Here is a 22,473-nt window from a genome sequence, read left to right on the forward strand (position 1 = left end):
TAAATCCCGGATCCAAGTGCCCCCCCCCCCCGCCGCGACCCGGGAATTCGGGAAATGAGGGTTGTAGAACACAAGAAAACAGTCCTCACTTTCGTAAATAATTTATTAAAGGGGTACTCCAGGATGAAAGTAATAAGATATGCGCAAATAAAGTACAATCACACAAACAAAGCACTGAAAATTTCATCAAAATAGACAAAGAATAACAAAGTTAATTAAGTTTCGTATCAATATTTTGCTGAAATATCCCTACCTATATATTCATCAACCTTCGTCCTCCAATAATGAAAAAAAATCTTATTAAAATGAGTAGGCCTAAGGAAATCACTGCATTACTTTTTCATAGTTATGATTTCATGCAATAACATAATAAATGAAAATGGGGACGTGAAATCATTAGCCCACCTATTTCATATTTATGACAGCGTGCATAGGCTCTTTATAAGTATTTTCACAAAATTTTAGTAAATTTTACAATTCAATGACCTCATTAAATTTTGTTATCATATTTAAATAATATTTTCAGCATTTTGTTTGGTGAATTTTACTATGTTTATATAGATTATATAATAATTTTCAGCCCGGTATACCCCCTTTTTATTTCTGTGCATTGTTTTACCTGGAAATCATTTTGTAAACATTATTCTGACTAAACACGCTTGATTGAGTGCTTTAATACGCCGAATTGTCTGAATAACTGTTTTATCTCGAAAAAAAAGAGCATAAAATAAGAATATAACGACTGGATTAATTAGCTATAGTGTTCCAGACATCCTGTATTGCTGGGCTGTTCCATGCTTGCACTTAAAAGTCTACCATAACACCCGGCTATAACACCTACATGTACCTGCACATCCGGCCCAGCTCACAAGAATGCGATTCCATTTGCAGTGATCTGGGAACGATTTTCTAAGTGGGTTTCTCAGTGGTTTAATTGTTAATAAAAAATCAACAACAACAACCCAAATAATTAAAAAATCGTCACTCCTAAATGAAGGTGGAGTTTGTGCCCTCCACCCAAAGGAATTGTTACTGTAGGCATGTTAATTTTGTATAGCATAATTATCATACCAACCAAATTTCCCTCAATACCCCCGCTTCCAGGGTATGTACAAAACCCATATATAAGCAAATCTGCAGTCCTGTAGGCGGATACTCGAGCATTCAGAAGTTTTCCGCCAAACTCCAAGATGTTGGTGCCTCCTATGAATTGATCTATATATATAAGCAATCTCATTGGTTGAAAGTAGGAAAGCAGAAACCAACAGTCACGCACTGCACTACGACTCGAGCAATGCGCAAACTTCTCGCCTAGTATCTATAGCACCGTCTAGCGCAGCCTCCCATGAAGTGATCCATTTGCAATCTCATTGGTGGAAAGGAGACATGCAAAAATTAAACCATAACAACTCATTGATGAACGTACTCATATCGCGATTCGGACATGAGCAAACTTTTCGCCAATCACGAGCACCGCCCAGCGTAGCACCTCATTGGTTGAAAATAGGCATGCACAAACCATAGGGACACACACTTTTTTTTTTCTCTCTTGCTTTTTTAGCCTTTATTCAGATACTATTACATTTTTCATGTACAAGGGTAATAAATCAAATGCATGTATGCAAATTAAAGTGAAGTACACTTATACAGCAATATAACATATGAAATAATATACATCTTGATATAAATTTTTCGAACAAATATTATCATAACCCATAATACCAATAACAAAAACCTCGTAATTTCACGTAATAACCAGTGGAATAACCTCCATTCATAATACAACTAGTTATATCTGTATATAAAACACGAACCTAAGAACAGAAAGACTGGCCAAATCCAAATAATTTAAGAGTCTGAAAAAGAAAATCATGGGAAACAGAATCAAAAGCCTTTTCAAAGTCCACCGTAATCAAATATCCAATATTTCCAAAAGAGGACTGAAATAAAATATCATCGATTAATCTCACACCATCTCCAATGTTCCTATTTTCAACATTCCCTATTTGATCAATATGAATTATCTCATTCAGAACCACACACGAATGTACACACTCCAGAGACACACTGTCACGCACTGCGACTCGGACATGCGAAAACTTTTCGCCAATCACGATTGAGCACCGCCAAGCGTAGCACCTCCCATGAAGTTACCCATCCGCAATCTCATTGGTTGAAAATAGGCATGCACAAGAGACACGCTGTCACGTACTGCGACTCGGGCATACGTAAACTTTTCGCCAATCACGAGCACCGCCAAGCGTAGCACCTCCCATGAAGTGATCCATAAGCAATCTCATTGGTTGAAAATAGGCATGCACAAACCATAGAGACACACGCACGAATGTTCGTACCAGGTTCGTACACACTGTCACGCACTGCGACTCGGGCATGCGCAAACTTTTCGCCAATCACGAACACCGGCAAGCGTAGCACCTCCCATGAAGTGACCCATCCGCAATCTCATTGGTTGAAAATAGGCATGCACAAGAGACACACTGTCACGCACTTCGACTCGGGCATACGTAAACTTTTCTCCAATCACGATCGAGCACCGCCCAGCGTGGCACCTCCCATGAAGTGACACATCCGCAATCTCATTGGTTGAAAATAGGCATGCACAAGAGACACGCTGTCACGCACTGCGACTCGGGCATACGTAAACTTTTCGCCAATCACGAGCACCGCCAAGCGTAGCACCTCCCATGAAGTGATCAATCCGCAATCGATTCTCATTGGTTGAAAATAGGCATGCACAAACCATAGGGACACACACGAATGTACACACTCCAGAGACACACTGGCCCGTATTCTGAAGTCGGGTTTAACTTAAACCTCAGGTTTAAGTCCGGTCTAACTCCAGTCTAAATCTCACTTTAGACCGCGGGTTTAAGAATTCACTTTCTGAAGTCCGGTTTAACTTAAAACCTCGGTCTAAGTCGAGTCTAACTTGCGCAAAATTTAGACTCCGCCTAGGGGTAGTTTAAACCCGTGTTTAAACCATGGTTTAACTTTCAAAATGGCTGATCTGTTAGCTGCCTTGCGACGGGGAGAGCAAATGCTCGAATGGAATCAAAGACAGATCGAGAGGCCATTGGTGGAAAGGAAAAACCCCATTCATATTTATGAGAACAACGAATTTCTGCAGCGGTATCGCTTCACAAAGCAAACTGCGTTACACATTATCGAAGAACTGACGCCAGCTTTGGATAGACGAGAGACACACAAGTCGCACTAATGCGGTGACTGTGCATCTTCAAGTTCTCACCGCCATGCGTTTTTACGCAGTTGGTAAGTCGATCAGCATTTACATTCTTTTGATCATTAGATCTAACATCGTTTATTTTCATAAACTTAGAATTATTGTAAAAAAGTGGTAGGCCTAGTTGAATCATCGCTCAAAATGACTCACCCTGCAGCGTAGCGCGCTATCCATGTGATCGATAATCAGCTGTTCTGATGGTCAGTTGATCATCGATAATAGCATCCACGAGTTAGCCAAGTCGAGTCAACCACGATGTTTTATTACGGGAACTGTCGAATCGAATACCAAGCAAATAGCTGTACCTGTAACGTTAGTTGTAATTGTAAGTTTAAGTGTTAGAATTCTAAGTGGTGATGATGATGATAACGAAATTGAGCTTTTTGAGGTATGGCATGAAGTTTTGGTGTGCGTGCATGGCATTTATTTTGAATAAACCCAGGCCAGGGACAGGTTATCGTACGCACTGGTTTTCCTACAATCCTTCTAACCAGCCAGGTGCCAGGCAGGGAGCTCCGGCCGGAGCCCAGTAGCCCACCGTGCATAAATACACATACTCACGGGACTAGGGTATGTGTAGCCAGGCGGCTTCAAAGAGAGTCACTCTCATATGAAGGTGACCTTATGTTAGTAAATGATTTTCACTCTCTTTGAAGCCGCCTGGCTAGGTATGTGGTCACACCGTCACTTGGAAAGAAAATTGTGAAAACAGAAATTATGCACTTACCACGATTATGAAGGTCTATCAGTATCATCGTGTGTCAGCATCCTGACATCGAGGCACAGACTGGAACCTCTAAAAACCCTGAAAAATTGTCATGATGTACCTGATACCTCTCCTTTCATTTTCAAAATTATTAACAAAATGGCAGATCGAATCTGGGGTAGAAATACGAGGAGAGGTATCGCAACATTGATTTTTATGATTTTCAGCTGTATTTTCAAGGTTATTATTATTATGAAAGAATAGTTCCTTATTAAGTACCCTAACTAAAACTGCAAAAAACCTGATTAGGGAACTCTTTATCAGTTTATGAGAAAATCCATTTTGAAATGTGTTGCAAAGTACATCCTGTATATGCATGATTTAATATGCTTCTTATGAAGCACAAAGATTTGGAAGAATTTCACGGTCAAATGAATTTGAGTTCAAATATTTTATGTAGCTTAAAGTAGAACAAAAGCAGCGAAAAAATAGGTTTACTGACGGATAGTATACTATATTATCACTTGGTCTAATCATCAGATGGGCTAACAACATTTGGGCTTAACCCACTTAGTCCAATTTGCTTTTGGTCTAATGACCACTTGGTCTAATAGCCAATTAGTCTAATCAACTCTAATGACCACTTGGTCTCATGGCCACTTGACCATGTGGTATTAGACCATCCGATAATTCACCAAAAATACACGGGGATGGCGGGTGAATTCGCCCTGGAAATGCCTAAAGTCGCCCTCGAATCACCCAAAATCATGTTTTATGTCGCCCCCAAAATAATTGCCCAGTGATAACAACTTAGCGGCCTACGAGCGCCATATAGGCCGTGGGCCGAACGATCAAAAGTGCTTTAGTTTTTAACTTTTGCTTCAGTTGACCCTGAGGTATTTTTGATATACTATATGTTTCTAAGGGGCAATTTTATTTTCATTTCATTTTCTGTAGGCAGTATGCAATCACAATGGACTGCTAATCAACCTTGTTGCCAGGTGGCCAGGAGGAACTCATGATTCCAAAATATTCAGAGAATGCCAACTGAAAAAAAAATCTTGAACGAGAAAGTCATGAAGAAAAATGGCTTCTTGGCGACAGTGGGTAAGTATTGAATATTAATACACATACTTTATTAACATGTCATCGTACAACAACAATTTATTTCGTTCCAGTTTTCACATATATGGCTATGGTTTGGCTCAGGGACCTCGAGAATGATATTATTGATAAAGCTTTGGAATTGCACCTAATAATTCCTCACCAAAGATTAAATAAGTTTGCAAAATTGCAAGAATTATAAATTTCCAAGAAGGTTGCAGCTAATCCAGTTAATAAATGTAGTAGTACACAAAAGGGAAATTATGTTGCAACCTTATTGGTTTAAATGGGTGGGGGTGGTACAGGGTACAAGCTGCAGAGAAAGTGAACCATTTTTGTAAAGTATTGTAACCTTGTAAAAATAAAAAGAGTGAATTACCTAGACCAAATTCAAAGCACCTTATCAAAATGTACTGTTGTCTTGTTTATTTAAAACCTTCTCAAGTATGGAAGAACCATGTTTTTTAACTGTTATGATGAAATCACAGGAAAGGTTAGCAATTGAACATTTTGTATTGCTTAAGGGTGTTAATTTCTAGTTTTACCTTTATCTTATTTCTGGCTGTGATATCATGCATTAAAACAAAAAGTGTTATTTTATGGCCATTTACAAGTTAACATTTAGGTATGAAGTGCATAGTTCCATATTTCTATAAAGATTTTGGAAAACAGTGCGGGGGCTGAAAAATATGAAATGGCCATCTGGTTATGATTTTTTGCATGGTCAGCCCGCTAACTGTAAAAACCTTTCCGCTGACCCTGCAGTTAACATGCACCCCCACCCCCCAATCCATTTAGCACTACTTGCTCATGTGTATGTACATACAAGCTACATTGTGAGGAATAATTTCACTTTTTAAGTTTCTCAGCCAGAGCATATGCCATTTACAGTGGCGGATCCAGGGGGGTGGCGCAGGGGGCGCGCGCCCCCCCTAATATTTGAGCGGCGCCGAAGGCGCCGCTCAAAAAAAAAAAAGTAAAAGAAAGAAAAGGCGCTGCTTGAAAAAATAAAAATAAAGGAAAGAAAAGAAAAGGCGCCGCTTAGAAAAATTATACACTGATATAATATTAGCAACAGTAAGAAAAGACTATCCCCCAGCAAAGCACAATCATATCATCTTCCTTATCATTTCTTTTAACTACCCTTTTCCCAACAATTTCGCCGGTTAAAAATAATCATTAGTGCGCTGCCTGCATATAACTGGCGCCAATCAAGAATAATCAGCGCCACCTTAATCTAAATCGGCGCCGGACAAGAATAATCAGCCCCATTTGGTTATAAATCGGCGCCGGTACAGAAAAATCGACGCTGCCTGAGTTCTAAACCGGCGCCGATCAAAAATAATCAGCGCCACCTAAATCTAAATCGGGGCCGGACAAGAATAATCAGCGCAATCTGGTTATAAATCGGCGCTGCCAGAGTCTTAACCGGCGCCGATCAAGAATAATCAGCTCCACCTAAATCTAAATCGGCGCCGGGCAAGAATAATCAGCGCAATCTGGTTATAAATCGGCGCTGCCAGAGTCTTAACCGGCGCCGATCAAAAATAATCAGCGCCACCTAAATCTAAATCGGGGCCGGACAAGAATAATCAGCGCAATCTGGTTATAAATCGGCGCTGCCAGAGTCTTAACCGGCGCCGATCAAGAATAATCAGCTCCACCTAAATCTAAATCGGCGCCGGGCAAGAATAAACGGCGCCATCTGGTTATAAATCGGCGCCGGTAAAGAAAAATCGGCGCTGCCTGAATTCGTAACCGGCGCCGATCAAGGATAATCAGCGCCACCTATATCTAAATTGGGGCTGGTCAAGAATAATCAGCGCCATCTGGTTATAAATCGGCGCCAGTCCAGAATAATCGGCGCCTCCTGGTTCTAAATCGGCGCCAGTCAATTATGAATTGCCACTGCCTGAATCTTACGTGACGTCGGTAAAAATAATCAGCACTACTTGTTCTAAATCGGCGCCGGTCAAGAATAATCAGCGTCCCCTGGTTCCAATAAATAGGCGCCGGTAGAATAATGAAGAAGGGCCTATTGCCAACCAAATCTAGATCGGCGCCGGACAAGAATAATCAGCACCACCTGGCTAAAAATCGGCGCCAGTCAAGAATAATCGGCACCTCCTGGTTCTAAATCGGCGCCAGTCAATTATGAATTGCCACTGCCTGAATCTTACGTGACGTCGGTAAAAATAATCAGCACTACTTGTTCTAAATCGGCGCCGGTCAAGAATAATCAGCGTCTCCTGGTTCCAATAAATAGGCGCCGGTAGAATAATGAAGAAGGGCCTATTGCCAACCAAATCTAGATCGGCGCCGGTCAAGAATGATCAGCGGCACCTGGTTATACATTTTATTGTTGAATGGTCATAACAAAGCTTATCGCATGCCCTTACAGAGTGGACTTGGGCGGGGCAGTTGCCCACAGAATGACAGATGTCATGAAATCTTTAATTTATTTTAAAAATCCCAGCATCATACAAAAGCGTAGAGCAAATCCTTTAATTTGATCTTATTTTCCAATGCTTTAATAAAAAGAAGGTCAGTCACTTTTCTTCTTTACACATTCCACATTGTGCCACCTCTATGGCCTTTAGTTTAAGACAGCTTCTATAGTGTTTTATACGAAGCCCCAAACCGGACATTTTTGACAACCAAAAAAAAAAAATTATCACGTACGTACGTAGTATTATTACGTACGTACGTGATGATTATTACGTACGTACGCAGTATTATTGCGTACGTACGTGATAATTATTACGTACGTACGTGATAATTATTACGTACGTACGCAGTATTATTACGTACGTACGCAGTATTATTACGTACGTACGTGATAATTATTACGTACGTACGCAGTATTATCACGTACGTACGCAGTATTATTACGTACGTACGTGATAATTATTACGTACGTACGCAGTATTATTACGTACGTACGCAGTATTATTACGTACGTACGTAGTATTCTAATTTTCATTGGTCTATGGAATCCGATATTCGCCGAATGTGGCCGACATCGGCACCCCGCATTGGCCCAACCAACGTCAGCTTGCTAGCTGGGACCATGGTTGGACCATAGTCATGCTGGTGATGATCATGACTTTTCATCGATTATAGGGCCTATATAACAGGGACCTGGGAACGATTTTTTCAGTGGGGGTGCTGAAATCTCTCCTCAAAGGTGGGGGGGACACAATAATTGAATTTTCCATAATTACACACACACACACACCTCTAAGGGCACCACACACACACCAACCAATCCTCCCCCCACACACATATATATTACATATATATATATATATACATATATATGACAGTCACTTCTTAGCTTTCTTCTTATAAAAGAACATAGATATATAATGAGATAAGTCGAGCGCGATCGAAACGCGAGCTATTTTTTTGGGGGGGGGGAAATTCATGTATTTTGTCCTCAAAAATTGAATATTTTGAGCAATGTTTGTGGTCCTGAACAAGATGCGTATGTAACAAATAATAACTGCGAACGTGATCAGTGCGAGCAGATATTTTTTATATACGCTCTGGTCTGATCGAAAGGGAAGTGTTATAAGGAATGTTTGCAGTTACTCATTAAGACGATTCATATATCACCAATCAAATAATGCGAGCGCGAAGCGCGAGCTGAAAAAATTGACATTCCGACCTAAATACTGGACATTCTAAGCACTTTTTGCAATCATGAACAGGATAAGATGCGAGCGCGAAACGCGAGCGGAAACAAAATTGAGATTTCAGACCAAAAAAACGAGACATTCTAAGCACTTTTCTAATCAAGAACAGGATAGGTATATAAATATACAATTGATGCGAGCGCGAAGCGCGAGCGGAATTAAAAATGAGATTTCAGACCTAAAAACAGGACATCTTAAGCACTTTTCTAATCATGAACAGGATAGGTATATAACTATACAATTGATGCGAGCGCAAAGAGCGAGCGGAAACAAAATTGAGATTTCAGACCTATAATTGGGACATTCTATTCATGTTTTGAAAATCAAGAAAATGATGGGTAATTGGATATATTCTTACATTAATAATGTGAGCGCAAAGCGCGAGCAGAAATTTTTTGATATTCTGATCTGAAACTCCACACTGAATGCAATATGGTTTGAACAGATAAAGAGAAATCAGGCGAACATAAGAATAAAGATTTGATCAAAATCCGACAAGGAATATCAAAGTTATTGCATTTTAAAGATTAGCATTATTCCGGTGAAACAGTTTTAAGCATGTCTTCATTAATATTCAGTGAGCAAACTGATGATGTCATATCCCCAATTGTTCTTTTGTATTTTATTATATAAAATTAGGTTTATTTGATATTTTCCCTTCAAGAACCAAAAAACAGTTGAATTGACAACTAATTTAGTCTATTAGATATTCTTTGCTGCAACTTATTTCATTATAAGGGAGACATATCATTCACACTGGTATGAAAAAATTAAACAATTTTGATTCCATGTAATAACACAAGAAACAGGATAGTGGGGATGTGATATCTTCAACCCGCAAGGGCGGAAATCCCAGAGGGGACAGGGGGACGTGTCCCCCTACCAAAAATAGTAGGGGGACACAATATCAAATGCCCCCCTACTATTTTTGGTCTTTCATGGAGAAAAATACATCACTTCACAATCGAAATAATAGCTTTTGGACTAAATGACCTTACATTTTGGGTGAAAAACTTTTTTTTCTTTTTTTTATGCTTGTCAAATTTTCCATGCAGGCCCTGGTCCCTCTACCTTTGGGAAGAGATTTCCGCACATGTCAACCCACCTATTTAATATTCATGACGACATGCATATCACCATTTTCATAAACTGTTGCTAAACTTTAGAATTAAATAACTTAACTATTTGTTATCAGATTTTCATAAAATTGTATTTGATATAAATATTTTCAGCCCGGAGTAGCCCCAAAACAAGCTGCGTATCTGAATAAACATGCGTGCGCGTGTTTAGAGTTAGCCCTTTAGTATCTGGGCGTTGTAAATACTTTGTTTTTATTATAAAAATCAATAATGCGAGCGCGAAGCACGAGCAGAAAATATTTGATATTCCGATTTGAAAAAGGGTGAATTTAAACACTATTTTAAGTACTGTGTCGGAAAATTCTTAAGGGGGTGGGGGTCTACAAAACGTCGTTCATTTTCATTACATTTCTGTCATTCATCAACTTACCACTAGATTTCCAGGAGGTGTTGCCTATGGAAAATAACACATGCAGCACCCCCACATTTTGGGGTGCTTCACCCCCAGCACCCCCGCTTCCCAGGGCCATGGGGCAGGGCGAAAAAGACTGAAATTTGATTTTTATTGTCTGAATTGTAATTCTTTATACAAAACACGGGCGGTCGGGCTCGCCCACACTTGATTCGACATAAAACCCTCTAAGTTTCAAGTCCAACCACACCCTTGTCCCTCCCCGCTATCGAGTAGTCATGGTAGTGTGTAAACTATAATGGTTATCACGTATCGCGCGCGACTACGTCTGTATCGGCGTGCCGGAGCTTGATTGAGTCGCGTTACATGTTATAGGAGGGATGTTATTGGAATATGTGAAAGACGTTGTATGATTTGCGATTGTCGGATGTGATAATTATGTACATTATAACATATATAAAAAATACAAAGGGAACCTGATTTCGTGGGGGTGCTGCCTATGGAAAATAATACACGCAGCACCCCCAGGAAAAATTTTGGGGGTGCTTCAGCACCCCCAGCACCCCCGCGAGTTCCCAGGTCCCTGCTATATATAACCCACAATATTCATATGATAACCATTTCATTTGTTCTCGTCATCAGGCTGTGTTTTCAATTAAACCATTCCTTTCAGAAACTGCTAGAAACACATTGGGGAAAGGACAATTAAAGGCCTATTATGTTAGTGTTTTGGCGAGACAGTTTTTTTCAAAAATGTACCCACACGCGACACTGGGATGAGCCCCTATTATTTTACCACCCTTTTGAAATTGCTTCGTTCTCTGCTTAAATTTGAATATGATATGGTATTAATTGATGTAAATTAAGTGAAGATGTATAGGTGTTTAAAAAAAGAAAAACTATTTGAAGAGGCTGGTATTTAAAGGGAAATTCTATGCGGGAACAATCAAAGCAGAAGGCCTATTGTAGGCCCACATAAAAATTTAAAGCCTGCGGGCTTCGCGCTAGCGTGATCAGATTTCAGTAACTACCGGTATTTGAATTCATGTATGACCTTTTGGGAGATAACATTACGTACGTACGTAATAAATACTGCGTACGTACGTGATAATACTGCGTACGTACGTAATAATTATCACGTACGTACGTAATAATACTGCGTACGTACGTGATAATACTGCGTACGTACGTAATAATTATCACGTACGTACGTAATAATACTGCGTACGTACGTAATAATACTGCGTACGTACGTAATAATTATCACGTACGTACGTAATAATACTGCGTACGTACGTGATAATACTGCGTACGTACGTAATAATTATCACGTACGTACGTAATAATACTGCGTACGTACGTAATAATACTGCGTACGTACGTAATAATTATCACGTACGTACGTAATAATTATCACGTACGTACGTAATAATACTGCGTACGTACGTAATAATATTACGTACGTACGTAATAATACTGCGTACGTACGTGATAATTTTTTTTTTTTTTGGATGTCAAAAATGTCCGGTTTGGGGCTTCGTAGTTTTATGAAGATGATTCGATATTTTAGCCCAAAACTATGCTACAACCCGTTGCTAGTACCGGGAGTGTATAATTACGCAAACATTCGTATATTGAGATTGAGCTACACAACTCGTTCTTTATTTAAAATCGTGCTTAAATTATCCGCTTCTCAGATTGGAATATACAAATTTTCAGCTCGCGCTTCGCGCTCGCATCATTTCTGTGGCAAAACCCCATACTTTTCATGATTAAATAGGTGAATAGAATGTCCCTTTTTCAGGACTAAACGTCAAAAGAACTCCCGCTTCGATTTGCAATAATCTTTTGCTGGATAAAATCTTGTTCTTTATTACAAACGTCCATTAAACTGTCATTTTTTTCAGATCGAAATATCAAAATTTTAAGCTCGCGCTTCGCGCTCGCATCTATTGTCTTTTTAGATACCCATCTTAATCATTGGTACCAAAAATGCATAGAATATCAAGTTTTCTGGTCAGAATATAAAGAAATTTCAGTTCGTCCTAGGCACTCGCATTATCTGTGTAGTGAAATATGTATCCTCCTCATGAGTTACTACAAACAGTCCTAAACAGGCACCTTTTTCTTGTTTTCAGGTCAGTATACTAAAAAATTTCAGCTCGCGCTTCGCGCTCGCATTAACTTGTGGGTGAGATATGTGTTTCTATCTCATGAGTCATATAAGTATATATATATATATATATGCATATGTGTGTGTGTGTTTGTGTGAGTTTGTTTGTTTTGTGTGATATTGAGCGCCTTTGGAAAGTTGATTCATGATTTTGCCCCCCAAATCTTAAAAAAAGGATCGACGCCCCTGTGTATATATATATATACATATAGTAAAAAAAACTTGTATCTCTATTAATATACAAAAGTATTGGCCTCATCGCAATAAAAGGGTTATTACACGATATTTTGAAATCGCACATAACATGCATACTCTGTGCTTGTTTCTTTCTTTAATAAGTTTTTCAATCTCTCTCTATACATGTTTTAGAAAGATTATATGTTTAGATTGATGTATATTTCTGTTATAATGAGATATGTTTAAGTGGACTTCAGGGAATTGTCGTTCGCAGCAAGGGGAAAGGGGGGGGCACATTCGCGATCTGCTGTTGTGAAAAACAATTTTTTTTTTTCATTAACATTTCATGAAAACTATGAAAAATGTGCAAATGTGAGATGTGCACCAAATTTTCGAGTCTTGCCCCCCCCCCCGGAAATATTATCTGCGTGTGGTCATGCAAAATGGCATGACTGGAAATCCTACATTTTGAAAAGAGCATTTGGTAGGGTCAGAGTTTACCCCCTTTTTCCACATTTTCTTTTATGGCGCCGGTGAAGTGCAAAAATATGTGCGCCGCTCGGCAGTGCGCCCCCCCTTTCGCCAAAAGCTGGATCCGCCTATGATTTACTATTGTTTGTATTTTTATTAACATAATAAAAACTTGAACCCTTTATTTACCCCCTTCTATATGAAACCTGGTAATCAAAAGATGTTTTATTTCCTGTTTTTAGACATGTACACATACATGTGAGAAGAAATACCAGATTATGGCAAATATTTTAATTAGTTATTTCAATACTATTTTTCCTTCAGGTGGAGGCTACAACCAAACTTTTCAGACAGACATGAGATACAAAGTTACACAAGTATAAATGGTTGAAGGTTTAGGAGAGCCAGACAAGAAGGCAGGAAATGTGATGTCACTTGTAAGTTAAAACACTCTTAATTATGACTGCCTCACTTTGGCGAAGAAAGTAAAGTCACATTAAAAAAAAAAATTACTGGTACTGCTCTCTTCTTTATTTGGCCTACTTAAATATTTGAAAAAAAAATGACATCTATAAGTACTTAGATGCTTAATGGATTAATGGTGATATTTCTTGGACAGTTGTAAAACAACCAATATCAATCAATGCTAGATGGTGTGACTTGCTTTCTATTGCCAAAGTAGTAAATGAATGTTCCATTGTTCTACATTCCTATTAGACCTCCCCCCCCCCCCGCCCCATCACCATCTGCTTTGTCTGGGAGTAACACTGGAAGATTACCCCCCCCCCAAAAAAAAAAAATAAATAAATATCTTGTAGGCCTGTATAAATGTAATGCCTACAAAAGCAGTCATGAAACCTCACTAATTCAAATTTGATATTGGTAGGGGGGGGGGTGCCTAAGGATCTTGCCTGTTGATTGTGCACTCGCTTCAGAAATCATGCTGCTGTTCCTGATGTTTTTTTTTATTTTTATTTAATATGATAACATGACTCTTGCATGAAATCAGCATTTGGCTCAAGAAATAAAGACCAGATGTGATAATTTTGGATTTTGACTCCCTTTCTTTGGTAAACCAATGAGAAAAACCCAAGTCATTTAAATCAATTGTGTATAAAAAAGAGGAAATTTTAATCATTTTCTTATGCATTTGTTTGTTATTAACTTTTTTATTTTCATTGTTTAATAAGGCTTTGGTGACAATATTTTAACCACTTAGAACTTAAAGTTCTTATTTCAAACATTAAAAATAAAAAATGTAAGTTTTAACAATGATAATTAAATTAAGAATAAATGACTGATATCAATAATGATGGAAATTGATATCTTTATTAATAAAATATCACATGCTCTATACATTAAATCCATTTCAGTCACTTCAATGAACATGGACAGCAGCAGGAGCAACAACAGCATCAGCAGCCGAAACTACAACTGCAGTAAGAGTTGCAACAACCACACCGACAACATCAACAGCAGCAGGAGCTCCAACAACCATGCAGGGAACATCGGGCGCAACATAAATAACTTCATCAAGAGATGCAACAACCACAGTGGTAAACATCAACAGCAGTAGCAACAACGACAGTAGAAACAAAGCCAACAGCAAGGATTTTAACAAGCAATCATACAAGCGACAACATCAATAAATGCATCAGGAGATGCAACAGCCACACTCGTAAACAGCAGCAGGAGCAGCGATGACAACAGCAACCACACAGGCAACACCTTGAGCAACGTCAGTAGCAAAAATAACTTATTGCACCAGGAGATGGAACAACCACACCCACAACACCAAGAGCAGCAAAAACAAACAGCAATTCCAGCAACCACGATAAGCACAGCAGCAGCAACACCAACAACACTAATGAACATTGAAAAAACTTGTACAAAAGTCAATGAGGTCGCATTTTTCAGACATTATTGATTAAAAAGTGCACAATAATTTATTTGGGTTAAAGAAAATTATGTTTGAAAAAATGTGTACATTTGAAGATGTTTACTATGTATTGATTGATATAATATAGTTTTGAAGATGAAAATATTATTCTTCAAATGTCTACTTTTTATTTGTCATTGACTAAAAATAAATACATTTTCTTTGAATTTTCTCAATGAAATGAAAAATAAGCAATTTATTAAAATGTTATATTCAAAATCAACTGAAATTGATCGATTTTAGCTGCAAAGGCCCTCAAAAGGCTGATTAGTCGGTGAAAATTGGATTAGTCGGTGAAAATAAGTTTTGTCGGTAGTTGAAGGCCACCGACGAAATTAGTCGGTGGTTTCCAATAATTTGTCGGAGAAAATCACCGACAAATTTTGATGAAATGGAATTTAGTCGATGATGGCAAAGTTGTCGGTGAAAATGAAATTAGTCGGTGAAAATCACATTTAGTCGGAGAAAACCACCGACTAATTGTTTGATGAAACGCCCCCCAGTTGCCAAAGTTTAAATCCTGAACATCATTCATTGTCAAAAGTGAGATGAAGGATGATAATGAGCAGTGTGTGGCAAAAGAGGTTTTCTGCATATTTTTTCTTCTCAATGCCAATGATAAAAGGGCTGCATTAACATCCACCCCCCTTCCTGAAAACATCCTTGTTATTATTTTCTTAAAAACATCAAAGGTGGCATTTATAATGGAACAGCCAGGAATACAAATTTTTCATGGGGGGGGGGCAGGGCAGGTGGTTCTAATTTGCATTTCTCGATAATTTAAGAAGGGGGGGTGCAAGTTACATGCACTTTACCCATTTTTCCCTCTTTAAAAAATTGTTTTTGTTTTGTTTTTTGGGCTTTCTGATCTTCATGAGGCTGAGAGAGGGACACAGATTTAGCGCTGTCCATGGATAAAAACGTCCTAGACATGGGTGTGAAGATAAGAAATGCATATCCAGATAAAGGACTTGTAGGCCTATTTAAAAAGTAATAATTTGGTGGAAGCGTGAATATCAATTGAACCCCCCCCCCCCCGGCCCCCCTTCCCAAGGTTCAATATTAAGTAAGCGCCCTAAAGGTTAAATATAAATTTGGCTCCCCCAGATCAAACACCAAATTGGCGCCCAAAAGGTCAAATATAAAATAGTTGCCTCAGCTCTTTTATTCAAATCATGCACTATCACCCCCCCCCCCCCCGTATTTCCCTCTCTCCTTCTCTTTTATCTATTTCCCCCTTTTTTTCTCTTTCTCCTTTTTTCTGTTTCTTCTTTTCCCTTCCTTTTTTCTTTTCTATTCCCCCTTCTATTCCCTTCCTCTTTTTGGCACACCGCCCCCCCCCCCCTTTGACTACCGGCTACATGGGGACCCGGACCCCAAAAGCCCTCCTTTATGTGCTGGATCTTGATCAGTGTTTTATCTCGGCTTTAGTAATTCAATGAAATAGTCTGAAGTACAAGTAGGAACCATTGGTGAAATACATTGATTCATTAATTTGAATAGGGCCTATCATTATTATTTTTATTTAAATGAGGTGTGATTATGCCCCCACCCAGCCCAGCTCCTGGTCGGGTAGCGCTCCCGCGCGCGATGCGAAACGACAATGCTTAAATACAGCCGGCTGCACTGGCCTGGCGCCGCCGCCGGTACTAGCTACGCGCATAGATCTACTGATCTAGCTAGCCCATCATATCTATATCGACGCAACATTTTTCCCATATATACGTCGAAATCGTGGATTTTGTCTAGCGTTACAGATACCGGTCCCGGTCTTTAATGGATCCAATCATTGGACAAAAGACACGAGTGACTTTAAGATAATGACGAGGAAGGATTTTGGAGGTATAGACAATTATTGATATTGGCCGAATTGGCCTGGAAGTCGTTTCTCTTCTTTTCGATGATATCTACTTTATCACCAACAAGGTGAACGAGGAGTGGTTTTGCAGTACTGTCCCAGTTTCTTTTCCTTGCCTTCTTATGATTTTCCTCCATGATTATATTTCGATATTGTAACTTGTTGAAGAACTTGTAACAGAAGTCGATTACTAGTATCACAACTCAACGGAGCCTGTATTTACTGCGCATGTGTAATAGCAGCAGACCAAATTTCTGCTTCAATTGCACATGCGCAGTAATCCACTACCACTACGACCACCAACTTAAACCCGCGGTCTAACTTTAGACCGCGGGTTTAAGTTGGACTACACTTAAACCCGGGGTTTAACTAAAACGGAGTTTCAGAAACACAAATCGCGCAAAACTGGAGTTAGTACGGACCCGCGGTCTAAGTGTGGCTTAGTTAGACTCTGGTTTAACTTAGACTGAGGTTTAAGTTAAACCCGACTTCAGAATACGGGCCACTGTCACGCACTGCGACTCGGGCATGCGAAAACTTTTCGCCAATCAAGAGCACCGCCCAGCGTAGCACCTCCCATGAAGTGACCCATCTGCAATCTCATTGGTTGAATATAGGCATGCCCAAACCATATGGACACACACACACGAATGTTCGTACACACTGTCACGCACTGCGACTTGGGCATGCGCAAACTTTTCGCCAATCACGAACACCGCAAAGCGTACCACCTCCCATTAAGTGACCCATCCGCAATCTCATTGGTTGAAAGTAGGCATGCACAAGAGACACACTGTCACGCACTGCGACTCGGGCATGCGCAAACTTTTCGCCAATCAAGAGCACCGCCGAGCGTAGCACCTCCCATGAAGTGACCCATCTGCAGTCTCATTGGCGGAAAAAAGCATGCAAGACACACGAAAGTATATGGAAACAATTGTACCTGTCAATCAAAGCATGTATACATTTCAATTCCCTGCACAAATCATGGATGTAAATTTCCCAGCGACGTATACCGCAGTGTCGCGTGCACGGTCCATAAAGAATCAATTATTTGTATTTTATTTTAGCTTTATTGAACCTTGCAATGATAACGCCCGCCGATTACATAATAAAATAAATTGATCAAGTTAAAAAAATCATATTTTGCTTCATTTATTAGTATATTATGCAATGACTATTCCAGAAATTGAAGTTCCAGAATTTTCAACGTCGTCGTGGAATGGAGCCTACGTATACGTGAGATCGTATCTCTGTGATCGGATTCTCAGAGTTTTAGCCCCCTCTTGCGGCAAGGTGGCACGTTGTACGCAACCTCTCTGGCATTATCACATTCTAAAGTTCAAAAATATTTTACGCACGTATGAATATTCATTATAGGTGGGCTGATGATGTCACTTGCCCACTTTTTGTATGTTATTACATGAAATCTTTCTTTTCTTTCAGAATGACTATCACTTACCCAAAAGTAGAACAGTATTTTCTAGCAAAACTGTATTTTTCACAGGACCAAAACTCTGGAATTCTCTGGACAGAGTAATAAAAGAGGCAGCTAATCTAAACCGATTTAAATTACTCATCAAAAAATTTATTCTGAATTCTTATTGATTCAATCAAATATTTTGTGAACCTCATACTTACCCACGGTAGTATTGATTATTTTAAAGTCAATATTTAATTTTGTATATAGTGTAAATACATTTGTGTTACAGTGTTTATATATAATTTTATAGAATTTTGCTGATTATTTTACTCTACTTATATCATATTACCCTTGTATAAAATTTTGATAGGGGGTCTACATTTTACAAGCTTTGCTTTTTAGTAGGCCCCTCCACTTTTTTCATTTCATTGCTACTTTTCAATCCTGTGTGTTATGCATTTTTTTCAGTGTTAAAATGATTTATTATAAATGTACTTTGATGATTGTGGAATATGAATATATCAATAAATAAATAAATAAATAAATGGATGTCCCAAAACAAGCTATTTATTAATCATGATAAGACTGTATCTATGTTGATTGGGAATAACACCGTGCTTAATATACACGGTAACTTGAACTTGAAAATAGGTAATTATGTTATAAATCATGTAAATCTAAAATGTAAAATATTTAGGAATGATCATTTACTCCAAATTGAAATGGGACCTCCACCTAAACGAACTAATCAAGAAAATAGGGAAATGGTAAGCTTTTTGTGCAGATTAAGCCACTCACTAAACGAGTCCTATAATCTATCAATCAATCATTCTCCCTCATTTTGATTACGCTGATACCGTATGGTAATCATGTCCAAACACCCTTCTGGACCAACTTCAAAAACTCCAAAATAAGGCTGGGCGCATAATTATCGGAATAAGTCCCTACACTCACACATCTATATATTCCATATTCACGAACTTTTAAATTGGGAAACCCTGAAAACTAGGCATAAAAAGCACATGTATATAATGTTGTGTAAGATTTTTCACGATTTAGCTCCGAAATATTTACAAAATAATCTCGTTCACAAAGAAAGTATTTATGCCCTAGGGAATGTTGGAAATCTTGTATTGTAAGCGGACATTTTCTTATCGTGGATCGAAAATATATAATGAACTCCCACTTAATCTTCGCAGACCCAACACACTCACTTTATTTAAAACTGACCTTGATGAATGGATAGAAACCTTTGATCTTGAAACTTTTGGTTGACCGGGGCAGGGGGGAGGGGTTAGGCCTTTAAGGTATCCTTAGGAATAGGGAAGGTTTAGGACTGTTATTGTGTAATTGCGTCTAATAATTATTTTGTTTACCACTCGCTTTTGTGTAGTATTTAGTTTTGTTTTTAATTAATAATATTTATCATTAATGTATCATTATATATATATATGTCCTATTATTTCTCATGTTACTTTGATTGGACCTCTAAGAACAGAGCCATTATATCAATGACTCTGAATAGAGTGATCCATCCATATATTTTTATGTGCATGTTTATATATTTATATTTAATCTCATATCTTGTGCAATGTATTTTATTGTGATTTTTATACGGTAAATAATACCAAACCAAATCAAATCATAATTATTTCTTAATATTTTCTATGGTGTGTGTGTGTGTGTGTGATTATGTCTCCATTGTATTACAGTATAATAAGTTGCAGCAATAAATGGCTAGTGTATTAAATCAGTTGTCGGTACAATTCTTGGAGGACAAAATTTGAATGAGCATATATAATTTCATATAATGAAATACAAAAGAACACGTGGGGATTATGTTGCTTATGTGAGAAATGATAGATCGAATGAAACTGAAAGTAAGGAAGGCAAAGGTGATAGATTATGCAAGGGACACAATCATTGATGATAAAATTTTGGGAAAAACCACTCAGCGTAGACCTTTGCCTGTGGGTTGGTACTATCTACAATTTCATTAAACAAATTAATAATAAAAAGGACTTTGTATCTGAATACCGGGTCTCGTAGCACAAAGGTTACTGATTAATCGTAATCTTGATTTTGACGATTAATTGTACATTGTAGTCAATGCAATCAATCGTAACAAATGTGTATGATGATTGCTAAGCTGTGTGTTACGGGCCCCTATATGGTTAATGATAAACCTCATGGTGGACAGGTAGCGATTACACAGGGCGCGGTTAAATACAATGTACAGTCACACCACTAAAACCGACTCCAAACCGACCGATGGTATATGTCATTGGTAATAACGTAATAGCTTTGATCGGCCGAGAGCGGTTCCGTTGATGTGACCGTACTTTATAGCATGATTTATTATGGGGTTTGAATAGCAATCTAGCAAGGAGTAACACATTGACGCTGCACATAATTAGAATATCGTCAGATTTGGGACATCAATTAGGTATGTTCGTTTGGCTATATTCATGTATTTTTTAAATATAGATTATTATACTGGATTCTATAATTTCTTTAAATAAATTTGTTAAGTTTATAACACCTTTCCCGGAAAAAAACTCCGTTTGAACATAAAAGATAAATGTTTATCCCTCGGAATAGAATTCATACGGTAGGCCTACATTAAAACCTATTCATAGTGTGGTTTGTATATTTTTTCTTCTTCTTCCGCCCATCAAGGTTACAATGGACTCCGAGTTTGAAGAAAACTTTGATTTTGTGGAGAAGGAGATACGGCATGGTAAGATAAAAAAAAATATCATTAATACTCCTTAGTTCTTAATTTGGTGTCATGAATAATATATGCATTAACTTACTGTACGCCTGATTTTAATCTCCACAAAATGTAGACCTAAAAGTAGGTTCGCCGAATTCAAAGAGGAGATGCGGGCTGGCAATGCTAAAAAGAATTACAACCTGATAGTAGTTTTTACAATTTGATACGTTTCTTGAAAAAAAAAAGTGGGGATGGCTGAAGCCCTGCATGGTTCCACGGCCCCTGCAAAGCAGGACTGCATGGAGACAGTGTCATTGTGATTAAAGGACACTCGCTTCGTTTACTCGTATAATTATAGAAGCATAATTCTATGGATCCGGATTCCGGAAGAATTAATGATAAAATTAATGCTTGCCAAAATGTTTCTTCTGGAGCATCGTTAGCACACCCTCATCTTTTTTCTCTTTCCCTTTTCTCTTTCTTTCTACGTATATTTTTAATACTTATTTTGTAATATTGATATTACATTAAATTGATAACAGAGTTATTTATAGGGAATCTATTATTACAAGCTCTGCATTTTACCGTCTACAGTCTGCAATTTTAAAATATTACCACATGGTCTTGCTACATTGTAATGTACCATTTCGTTCTATCTTGATGAGTGTCATACGGGATTACATTGTGAGATATGAAAATAAACCCAACTGAAACTGAGGGTTTATGATTTTTTTTTCAAATGTACCAAATCCACATGGGTTAATATAAGTGCATGTGATCAACTCGATTTTATTTTGTTCCTTTCAGCCTTCATCAAAAAAGTCTACGCAACACTGACCTTACAGCTGGCCGTCACGATTGGGATAATTTGCCTCTTTTTCTTTGTGTAAGCTTCTATTTTTAATTTGAAATCAATTATGCAAAAACATAAGAAGTCATGTAGGTTCATTTAAATGCAGGACTCGTCTCAGAAAAGTGCTTTTATAAATACCAATAATGGTGTTAACTGTCAAAACAATAGAGAATATACAGGCCCTATATACATTATCTAACATGTTTAAGGGGTAAACATTATTTCCAAAGTGAACCAGCCTGTTGTAGAATGCAGTCATATTTATACACAACTGACAACATTCTATTACAAAATATAATTTACATCATTGTCATTGTACTATAATTATGAGGACAATGTTTGTATCTATTTGTATCTATACTCCCAGGGAGTGGAGGATGTGCACACATTGTGTGTGGGAATGACTGATTGAATCCGATGACCGGGGTAATATCTGTAAAGCGCTTAGAGACGTCGTTCCGAAGTATATTAAGCGCTATAATAAAAGCGGATTATTATTATCATTATTAGGAAAGGTGACTGAATGATATTCTTTCGAAACATTTAATATTATTAATATTATACATTTAAACATTAATAATTTCTGTTAGGAAGTCTTAGGA

General features: G+C 38.1%; 1 protein-coding gene and 1 long non-coding RNA gene across 3 annotated transcripts in view; both read left to right on the forward strand.

Moving 5' to 3' along the window:
• The first annotated feature begins 3,203 nt into the window (after positions 1 to 3,203).
• On the forward strand, positions 3,204 to 15,096 carry LOC135153728 (uncharacterized). 2 transcript variants are annotated; one of them, XR_010293236.1, is made up of 4 exons: positions 3,204 to 3,291; positions 4,926 to 5,075; positions 13,407 to 13,519; positions 14,456 to 15,096. It is a non-coding gene; the product is annotated as an uncharacterized LOC135153728 (long non-coding RNA). The 2 variants fall into 2 exon arrangements; XR_010293237.1 differs by lacking the exon at positions 3,204 to 3,291 and adding an exon at positions 3,510 to 3,587.
• A 5,338-nt stretch (positions 15,097 to 20,434) lies between these two features.
• Positions 20,435 to 22,473, forward strand: part of LOC129256520 (protein lifeguard 2-like) — a 9,816-nt gene continuing 7,777 nt past the window's right edge. Inside the window, exons 1-3 of the mRNA XM_054894702.2 lie at positions 20,435 to 20,748; positions 20,982 to 21,042; positions 21,826 to 21,904. Of these exons, the coding sequence (XP_054750677.2) occupies positions 20,988 to 21,042; positions 21,826 to 21,904 (134 nt within the window). The 5' untranslated portion in view covers positions 20,435 to 20,748; positions 20,982 to 20,987. The remainder of the gene's footprint in view (positions 20,749 to 20,981; positions 21,043 to 21,825; positions 21,905 to 22,473) is intronic.

The sequence above is a fragment of the Lytechinus pictus genome, chromosome 3 (assembly GCF_037042905.1).
Source record: "Lytechinus pictus isolate F3 Inbred chromosome 3, Lp3.0, whole genome shotgun sequence".
NCBI lineage: Eukaryota > Metazoa > Echinodermata > Echinoidea > Temnopleuroida > Toxopneustidae > Lytechinus > Lytechinus pictus.